The sequence below is a fragment of the Barbus barbus genome (assembly GCF_936440315.1).
Source record: "Barbus barbus genome assembly, chromosome: 31".
In the NCBI taxonomy this organism is placed as follows: domain Eukaryota; kingdom Metazoa; phylum Chordata; class Actinopteri; order Cypriniformes; family Cyprinidae; genus Barbus; species Barbus barbus.
This window is the reverse complement of record NC_136759.1, coordinates 950,489-961,827: the sequence shown is the minus strand read 5'-3', so window position 1 is coordinate 961,827 and position 11,339 is coordinate 950,489. Positions and strand designations below refer to the sequence as shown.

At 34.9% G+C, this 11,339-nt stretch overlaps 1 protein-coding gene across 1 annotated transcript in view; it reads right to left on the bottom strand.

The window, feature by feature from the left end:
* Nucleotides 1–3,020: 3,020 nt before the first annotated feature.
* LOC306851331 (arf-GAP with Rho-GAP domain, ANK repeat and PH domain-containing protein 1-like) overlaps nt 3,021–11,339 on the bottom strand; it is an 80,469-nt gene continuing 72,150 nt past the window's right edge. The window contains exons 29-34 of the mRNA XM_079387490.1: nt 11,205–11,287; nt 10,102–10,161; nt 9,790–9,853; nt 6,942–7,103; nt 4,430–4,466; nt 3,021–3,780 (exon numbers count right to left, since the gene is read on the bottom strand). Coding sequence (XP_079243616.1) covers nt 4,449–4,466; nt 6,942–7,103; nt 9,790–9,853; nt 10,102–10,161; nt 11,205–11,287 — 387 coding nt within the window. The 3' untranslated portion in view covers nt 3,021–3,780; nt 4,430–4,448. The remainder of the gene's footprint in view (nt 3,781–4,429; nt 4,467–6,941; nt 7,104–9,789; nt 9,854–10,101; nt 10,162–11,204; nt 11,288–11,339) is intronic.

The window sequence follows — 11,339 nt, the reverse complement described above, 5'->3', positions numbered from 1 at the left end:
TCGGAGCGCGTATCACAAATCTTTTTTTCAGATTTGTTATATTTAACCATACAAAACATCAAACCATTAAGGCAGTACAGTTATAAAAACAAAGAAAAATTAAACACTTTGTTTTCTAACTGTTTGTTTTTTATAAAAAACAAATAATCAAACAAACAAAAAAGACCTCTAACACTGGCTCTCTATTCTATTTGATTTCTTTTTATATATTATATAATTGCTTGCTTATATAGCTCTTTTCTGGGTTTTGATTGCTTCTATTGTCCTCATTTGTAAGTCACTTTGGATAAAAGCATCTGCTAAATGACTGTAAATATAAAATTGAAAATGAAAATGGGAAAGCTAAAAATACAAACAAATTCAACAATTAGAAAAATGAGTGCCTCTACCTTTTTCTCAGAAATCTTGAAAAGTCAATATGAAATAAAACTATTGACTCTTGATTCATGTTCCTGGTCTTACTGTAAATGATTCATCAGATGCTGTTCTAATGAAACAAAAGCTCATTTGCAGCTGACGCCAGTGGGCTGCTAGTTAACTTTAATGTTAACCAGTAGTTAAGTGGTTGTTCAGTGAAGTTCCTGTAATAAGGGTATAACAGCAGTAATCAAATGATGGATATGAATATCTGTTACCAGTTAGTTAATCAATCAGGTTATTGACAGTCATTACACAAACGTTTAAAATTATATTTTTACACACTGATCAAATACAGCAAAGCATGTACAAAGACTTAAAACAAGTTATAATCTCACAGTAATTCAATATGCTTATGTCAAAATAATCACTTCGTTAGACGCTAAACACCCTGTTCTCAAATGTACACATTTTAAACGATAGTTCAGCCAATAATGACTTTCTTCTATGGAAAACACATGCAACAAAAGACCAAGGGGCATAACCGACACTGGAGCTCAACGACTTTTTAAAAACTACATTTCATTTCTCTTTTCTGTTCCACTAAAGAAAGAAAAAGTCATATCAGTAAATTCTGACTTTAATATGTAAACAAATCTATATTTTCTGGATGTCACGTCAAACTTGTCTGTATATGACTGATTTATGAACGTGGCATTCAGATAATAATACTTCAAGAGTCTTCAAAACTTTATTGATCTATATTTACCAGATAAGAGTCTGATTCTTCAGAAGCTCTGATTCTCGTTAAATGAACACAACTGAGGAAAAAGATCTGTGCAAACTCATTTACGCCACCTGATTTAATTTCACATAAAACGAGACACTAATTGAATCAATCACACGACGAGGCTGCTGTGTTTACAGTCTGTGAGCTTCATTCATTAAACACGGACGATTCAATCGGATTCATTCTGCTCCCTGTTTGTGTGTGTGTGTGTGTGTGTGTGCACGTGTGCGTATGAGGGTGTGTGTGCACGTGCGTGAGGGTGTGTGTGTGTGTGCGTATGAGGGTGTGTGTGTGTGCGCGCACGTGTGCGTATGAGGGTGTGTGCGTGTGTGTGTTTGTGTGTGCGCATGTGTGTGTTTGTGTGTGCGCATGTGTGTGTTTGTGTGTGCGCACGTGTGCATATTTAAAAACAATCAGTCTCTGTAATGTTAATGTGTGAATCATCATGATTAAATTATAAAGGCTAATCATATGAATAAAGTTATATTACAGCAATATCAACAAAACATGATCGCTTCATTTTCTCAGATTCAACAGATGAAAAACACACACTGATACAAACACAAGCACACACACAGAAATAAAACACACACAAACAAAGTTATGGGATGTTCACATGTCAGAATCAGCATTTATACTTATAAATATATAATTTTTTATTACATATTATTTTAATAATTGCATATATATATATATATATATATATATATATATATATATATATATATATATATATATATATATTAATTAGTGCTGTCAATCGATTAAAAATTAATCGCATATTTTTTTGGAAATCCCACATAACATTAAAGGTTTTAATTATACTTTTATATTGCAATAATTTTACATTTAATCTTCAAATGAATGTACAAAACAAAGACAGTATATTTTTAATATTTGTTTAATGGCATATTTTTTATGACTGAAGGCCAGTATCACTGATACCAATACTACTTATTCTCTAGGAAATCATTTTTTCCTAATATTTAGCCATTGACTATAGCCATTCAACATTACAGTATCATTGAGAGCCATCAATTTGAACATTTATTAGACTTTAAAAATAAATTTAATTTAACTTAAAACAATCTTCACATAATAAATGTCATACCTGTGCCATTCAGCAGAAATATACAGAAATGGAATAGTTATCAAACACTAAATTAAATACAGATGATTCCATAAAGCTATAAAAGTGATTGATTTCCTCTTTTTTTCTTGGATGAACAGACATCACAGCAGCTGGTTATTAGGCTGTTTTGGCTGCTATTTCTTTAAGAGCTGCCGCTGCTGAACGTGACACAGATCTGACACGCATCGTATTTTCTCTCAACTCTCATCACCTTTTCTGACTCATTTCAGCTCTTAAAGTCTCTATTAATGAGCTGATGAGTTTTAGATGAGTGAGACAGTGCTGGGCTGCTCCAGAACAGTTTTGAAAACCATTTCAGAGACATGTTCTTAAATGTGACTCTTATCAAATATATTACATGTATGCAGAGTTTTAAGGTGGCTTTTATCACCTTTTTGGTAACTTCATGACTTAACTGACCACGAAGTTTCATTCACGCTTTGATATGAAATGAATAGTGAAGCTGGAGAGACAGAAGTAGCAGCTTTGAGTCTAGGCTCCCTGTGTTAACAGCGTTAAATAATTTAATCGCATTAAACTGAAAATTAATCGCCTGCGTTAACATGCTCATTTTGACAGCACTAATATATGTATGTATATGTATGTATATATATATATATATATATATATATATATATATATATATATATATATATATATATATATATACACACACACACACATATACATATATACACACACATACCCTGGACAACAAAACCAGTCATAAAGGTAAATTTTGTGAAATTCAGATTTATATATCATCTGCATAATTAATATTTCCATTGATGTATGGTTTGTTATGATAGGACAATATTTGGCTGAGATACAACTATTAGAAAATCTGGAATCTGAGGGTGCAAAAAAAATCTAAATATTGAGAAAATCTCCTTTAAAGTTGTTCAAATATATATGGTAATTCTGCCATTTTTCTGATGTGGATGCACCATTAATCTCTCTCTCTCTCTCACACTCACACACACACACACACACACAAACTCTCTCTCTATGGTCTGATCCAAGACCTTTGACCTTTAAAGTTCTGGATGTGATTCTGTTTGATTGACATTAATACAGGCTGAAATAAGTTATAAAGTCTGTAAAAGTGTAAAGGTTAAACAGAAAATACACGTGTGTCTGACATGAGTCCGTCTGGTCCGACCGGAAGCCTCGAGTGTTTAAGTGGGTTAGAGGGACACTAAATGCCTCTTGTGTGACGCCGCAGTCCGGTGAACAGCTTCTGAACATATATTAAAAAACACAAATCCATCCCAGCCTTCAACATCCCAATGATCCACGAGAATGGAGTCCAGTAACAGTCTGATGTCCCAGAATGTGTGTCTCAGGAAAGAGTGATGGATTGGAGCAGTGATGTGTGATGTAAGCTGCTGTCACCTCGGTGAAGGTCAAAGTGCGTGAGAAGATCCGGACGGATTGAACTGATTCGGATCGGAGCGATCAACGGCCTGATGTGACTGTGACCCACACACACCTGCAGTTCCTAATAAATTAATGTAAAGAATAAAAAAACAATTATTAAAATTAAATAAATTTATTAAATGGAAAAATAAATTGTATAAATATTTTATAATATATAAAATATTATTTAATATTTATAAAACACTCAATGATGCAGGAATATAAAATATTTAAATGACTTTAAATTGATGATGTTTCTGACCCTGGAGCACAAAACCAGTCATAAGGATCAATTTTGTGAAATTGAGATTTCTACATCATCTGAAAGCTGAATAAATAATCTTTCCATTGATGTATGGTTTGTTATGAAAGGACAATATTTGGCTGAGATACAACTATTAGAAAATCTGGAATCTGAGGGAGCAAAAAAATCTAAATATTGAGAAAATCTCCTTTAAAGTTGTTCAAATGAAGTTCTTAGCAATGCATATTACTAATCAAAAATGAAGTTTTGATATATTTACGGTAGGAAATTTACAAAATATCTTGATGGAACATGATCTTAATATCCTAATGATTTTTGTCATAAAAGAAAAAATGATAATTTTGACTCATACAATGTATTGTTGGCTATTGCTACAAATATACCTGCTTTTGTGCTGCAGGGTCACATATATTTGTGATGATTTTGTTGTTGTGTTGGTCTGAACCACAGAAGCTGGACGACTCACCTGAACAACATTCACTCCGTCAAACATTTCTGAAGAGCTGCAGAAAATAAAGCATTCATTTAATCGAAACCTGCCAGATTATCTCAGAAAACAGAACCGAAAACTGACTTCAATAAAATTATAGAAAATTCACTGTCATGAGCTCAGAGATCATCAGTCCATCAGAGATAAAGTAAATAAAATGGTAAATAATAAACAAAAAAAGAAATGTAAATATATTTTATATACACAAGTACACATCCAGTTATAGACATATATAAAAGTATTCAGTCTAACAATGTTTAATCATCTTCTTCAGAACCATGACATTAGAATTAGATTCTTCTTCACTTTTCTGTTGAATTCATGTTGTCATAAATACACACACCGTCACTGATATAATGTATACGGAGGACAGTCCTGCAGAATTATGGGTAAAAAGGTTAGAGGAAATCACCCATTAAGATAATGATATGAGCAATAACCCAACACCTGCTCCTCACAGACACAACACCAGATATTTTTCATTTGCTTACACATGATTTATTGCTTCTGAACTTCATTGTTAATTGGATGTCCGCTGTATGTGTGAAGACAGATAGAAACAAACACCTCCACTTCCTCCAGTAATAAAGCATTAGTACAGTACGGTTCATGTGCAGCTCACGTGATTCACTCCTGATTCGCGTGACTTACTCCTGATTCACTCCAGATTCACATAATTCACTCCTGATTCACTCCTGATTCGCGTGACTTACTCCTGATTCACTCCAGATTCACATAATTCACTCCTGATTCACATAATTAATTCCTGATTCACTCCTAATTCACATAATTCACTCCTGATTCGCGTGACTCACTCCTGATTCACTCCAGATTCACTCCTGATTCATGTGACTCATCACACACACTGTGAGCTGAACATGAAGCGTCTCAGTAAATCAGAACAGTGAGGGCTCATGGGTAATCACACAGCATCATCAATACTCTCGTACGCAGATTAATTAGGTTTTATATAAATGTCTGTCTTCAGCTCTGTTCTGAAACCAAATTACTAATCCGAAATGATCTACATGGTTCAATCTGAATTCATTTGCACTATTTTAACAATACAGTTTGGTGTCTAATGAAATTTAAACATTTATAATCAATGTCTGCATCATTTTTGACTTACTGAGCTGAATGCAATGCGTGCTGGGATTGCATTAAATGTAACTAGTTCTTATGGAATTTTACTGTGTTTATTGCTGTTACTCAATGCTTCATTGTTAAAGTCATACAGAGAAAAAAAAAAAAAATTATATATATATATATTTGAAAATTATATAAATGTAAATATTTATCTATGTATTTATTTGTTAATAACTTTAGACATGAAACAACAAGGTTTAATGTTGTTACTCAATATTTTAGTTATACAAAAAAATAAAATTACAAAAATGGAATAAAATATTTTATGAATACTATATACATATAAATATGTATTTATTTGCGTATAAATTCATGCATGAAACACTGACCAACTTTTACTGCTGTTACTCAATGTCTCAAGGATAAAATCATACAGAATATTTTATGAATATTACTTATTTGTGTATAATGTTAGACATGAAACATTGAAAAACTGCTGTTACTCAATGATGCATATCTGAAGAAAGAAAGGAAACATTAAAAACAAAAATATATTTTATAAATATTATATAAATAGAATAGAAGTATTTATTTACTGACTTGGGTATAACTTTAGAGATGAAACACTGACCAGCTCTTTTTAAGTTTTATTTTTTTGTATATATATTTTTTTAACTAAAGCACTGAGACTGAGCAGGAATATTGTCTGTGTGTGTGTACATATACACTTTGTTATGTGAGACCCTGGACCACAAAACCAGTCATAAGGGTACATTTTTTGTAATTGAGATTTATACATAATCTGAAAGCTGAATAAATAAGCTTTCCATTGATGGAAAATGTTTATTTTCAACTATTTGAAAATCTGGAATCTGAGGGAGCAAAAAAAATCTAAATATTGAGAAAATCTCCTTTAAAGTTGTTCAAATGAAGTCCTTAGCAATGCATATTACTAATCAAAAATGAAGTTTTGATATATTTACAGTAGGAAATGTACTAAATATCTCCATGGAACATGACCTTAATATCCTAATGATTTTTGTCATAAAAGAGAAATGTATAATTTTGATCCATACAATGTATTGTAGGCTATTGCTACAGATATACCTGTGTTACTGATGACTGCTTTTGTGCTGCAGGGACACATATATATATGATACAAGCACACTATTTTTAACTCTTTGACGCTGGAATAATTAAATCCCAAAGGATAAAAGAACATTAAATAATGAAGTATGTAATTCTGCAAAAAGCTTAGTATTAAAATGAACAGTCCTTCATGTCAGAGCGTCTCTCTGATGCATTAAACCCAAGGCTGAGCTCACTGGGTTTGGGAGCAGAGAGCCGTGTGATTGGCTGTGTGATTGGCCGAGCATGGTTGTGATTGGCTGATTAGACTCACGGCGAGAGGATCGGCGTTGAAAGCGGCAACACTATTCCTCATCTCGTTCTCACTGCCGCGCAGAGGAATCAGAGACACGTTACCGAAGCGAGCGTCCAGCGGCGCAGAGCGACTCGCCGCGCAAGATTTTAACCACTCCGCCGGCCAAACACGACCTCCGTTCTGAGAGAGAGAGAGAGAGAGAGAGAGAGAGAGAGAGAGAGAGAGAGAGAGAGAGAGAGAGAGAGAGAGAGAAATCACTGTGTATCTCAAAAAGACAGAAAATAACACAAAGCCCAGTAAGCTGTACAACATCAGAAAATGCTCACACTAATGAAGGTGTCAATCTTGCTGTCAGAGATATAAATTACACATGTGACCCTGGTCCACAAAACCAGTCTTAAGTGTCACTTTTTCGAAATTGAGATTTCTACATCATCTGAAAGCTGAATAAATAATCTTTCCATTGATGTATGGTTTGTTATGATAGGACAATATTTGTCTGAGATACAACTATTTGAAAATCTGGAATCTGAGGGAGCAAAAAAATCTAAATATTGAGAAAATCTCCTTTAAAGTTGTTCAAATGAAGTTCTTAGCAATGCATATTACTAATCAAAAATGAAGTTTTAATATATTTATGGTAGGAAATTTACTAAATATCTTGATGGAACATGATCTTAATATCCTAATGATTTTTGTCATAAAAGAGAAATGTATAATTTTGATCCATACAATGTATTGTTGGCTATTGCTACAAATATACCTGTGTTACTCATGACTGCTTCTGTGCTCAAGGGTCACATTTGAAAAATCAGCAAAACAATCCAAATTGAAAACAAAAAATGGAAAAAATCAAATACCAAAAAATTACAAAAATTGGTTTGATCAGGACAGCCAAACTATTCACAAACACCTGAGAACATTGTCAAATCAGAAACACAAAGATCCAAATAATGCAGAGATCCGCCCTCTTTACAGTGAAACACTAAAACAATACAAACATACACTCAGAAGCAAAAAAAGCACAATACACCCAAAAACAACTGACAATAATCGAGAAGTCAGTGAACGCAAACCAGTTCTGGGAAAATTGGAACAATCTGGAAAAAAACTGATCATGAAGAATTGGCAATCCAAAATGGAGAAATATGGGAAAGTCATTTCTAAACATAGTTTAATAAAGTACAAACAGACACAACTGTAAGCAAAATCAAACAATCAACCAACTGAACAAAACTAGAATGAACAATTAAAGATAACCAAAACCCATTAGATTTCCTAATAACTGATAAAGAACAAAGCTCAAAAAATCATCTGGACCTGATGGGATATTAAATGAAATGATAAAACACACAAGCAGTAAATATTCTAAAGCTATTCAATGTGTTTCTGAATGTAGCTTACTTCTGGAATCAAGGCTTGATAACACCAATCTTTAAAAACGGAGATAAATGTGATCCTAACAACTACAGAGACATCTGTGTGAGCAGCAACCTGGGAAAGGTATTGTGTAGCATAATAGACGCTCGACTATTAGACTTCATCATCACACACAATGTACTGAGCAGAAGTCATCTGATCACATCTATACATTACATACTCTAACTGAAACACATGTTAACCAAGATAAAGGTCAAATATATGCATGCTTTGACTTCAAAAAAGCTTCCGACTCAATTTGGCTCCAAGGATTATTCTACAAACGTATTGAAAGTGGCATAGGAGGTAAAACCTATGACCTTATCAAATCAATGTACACAAAGTAAATGTGGAGTAAAAATCAGCACCAAACGTACAGGGTATCTTTCCCAGGAGCGTGGAGTGAGACAGGGTTGCTGCTTAAGCCCAACATTATTTAACATTTACATCAATGACCTGGCGAGCACAAACACACATTTACATTAGGCACTAACCAGATAACACACACGTCACACTACAACTACCTGGGTTTGACAATCACTGCCACAGGAAACTTTAACCATGCTGTGACAGAACTGAGAGATCAAGCACGCAGGGCCTTCTACATCATAAAACGGTAATGTCCTATAGAAATCCCTATTAGAATTTGGCTGAAAATATTAGACTCAGTAATTGAGCCATTGCCCTCTATGGCAGTGAGGTGTGGGGTCCACTGACAAATCCACATCAAGATCTCAGCAAATGGGAAAAACATCCAATTGAGACCCTGCATGCAGAACTCTGTGAAACTATATTACACGTGCACCGGCACACAACAAATAATGCATGCAAATATCCTCTAATCATAAAGATACAAAAAAGGGCAATTCAATTCTGGAAACATCTGAAACTCAGTGACCCCCAATCATATCATTATAAAGCCCTGCAATACCAAGAGATGAGCAAAGAAAGCAAGCCCTTCCCTCAGCTGATCCAGAGCTTCAGTCCTGATGCTTCACTAACATCTACTGATGCTCTGAATCACAACATCAGAATCCATCAGATTACTGCTCAAATCAAACAGAGTTACATCACTCACTGGCAAACCCAAACACAACAACAGCTATCTGACAGAAAGATTGATGGAGAATCAAGTAAAGCTGAGCTGCTTCAGTCCAGTAAGAGTTCATCTGGAGATATGACTGCAGTTATTCTGACCTTTACTTGATCAAAATCAGTCAAGATTTGACTCTGAAGCAGCAGCTGAAGCTGGACGCTTGTATAATTACACTAAAAGAGCTTTTACTGGATAATAAACTCTAAGCTCTCCATCAGAGACAGAAGACATGAGGAGATTGAGTGTGAAACAGGATAAACTGCAGTTTGATCATTTAGAGGGCTTCATGTATCAAGTATGCTTTATCAGGCTTTATAGGGTTAAATGTTGACATGATCCTCTCAGACTGACCTGTATGCTCATGAAGGTAGCGAACCATTCCCTCATTTCATTCTGTGTGTCACAGCAGAGATACCTGAGACAGAAACACATCAAAACACACAGAGACAATGTTTACATTCCTTTAGAGGTTAAAGTCACAGCACACTAACATTATTTACAGAGAATATAATGGATACTGACACATCTGAGAGAGAGAGAGAGAGAGAGAGAGAGAGAGAGAGAGAGAGAGAGAGTGTGTGTGTGTGTGTGTGTGTGTGTGTGCGAGCATGTGCATACTGTATGTGTGCGTGTGTAGATGTGTGTGTGTGTGTGTGTTCTCACCACTGCTGTCTCTCCTGCTTTTCCTGTTTCTCACTTTCATAGACGACTGTGAGACACCAACTACAGACAGACAGAGATTAAAGGGTTAAACAGGACTCAATCTTTTATTGTATTGATTTCCACAGATGACCATGTCTTAAATGTTCTTAAATAAGGAGAAGCTCTGAGAGGATGTGTGAAACTCAAATGCAGCTGTAAGTCGATGATATAATTGAGACAGGGTTTTTTTGGTCTGAGATGCTGTAAATGAATCTGACCTGATCATTGTCTACACTGACGTTTCTTATGAAGCAGCTCATCACTATATGATTTAAACACTTCACAGCTCAAATAGAAGAAACTACACGATTCATGTAAGAGCTTTAACAGCACATTTGCTTCTTTAACCCTTTATAAAGTCTGCTGTTTATCCTGTTTCACACTCAATCTCCTCATGTCTTCATGTTTTATCCAGTAAAAGCTCTTTTAGTGTAACTGTAGAAGCGTCCAGCTTCAGCTGCTGCTTCAGAGTCAAATCTTGACTGATTTTGAGTCCATGTTTCCTCCATATTCTCACTGTATCAGACTATATGAGCCATAACAGCCTGATGGAGCAAATATGATGACAAAATATTAGATTTTTCAGACTATTATTTTATACGTCAGGCTTCACAGAGTTAAATAGCACTGAATGGGTCATAAATGTTATGAGCGTCTCTGATTTTGTCTTGACTCGCACTGACCCCTGCTGGTCACAAATCACAGCACAACTGCTTGTTGCATTCACCATGTCAAGATTTTATTTACACAGCTTTCAAAAATATTAAACACCCTACAGCAGTGGTGCCCAACCCTGTCCCTGGAGATCTACCTTCCTGCAGAGTTCAGTTCCAACCCTGATCAAACACACCTGTCTGTAATTATCAACTGCTCCTTCAGATCCTAATTAGTTGGTTCATTTGTGTTTGATCAGGGTTGGAGGAAGGTAGATCTCCAGGAACAGGGTTGGGCACCCCTGCCCTACATGATCTTGATGTTATGAGCACCTCTGATATGCTGTCTAGTTAGAAAGCTCATTAGGGTTTAATAAAGTTTTAAGATTCATAATTCAGATTTATTCTCACCATGTTGGTGGACGGAGCTTCTTTTTAATGCCGTGATAGACTTTTAGACACTTGACGGGCCACTCTCTCTCTGGACGATTACTCTATAGAAAGAGAAAAAGAAAGAGATGGATCAATCTACTCAAACATACACTC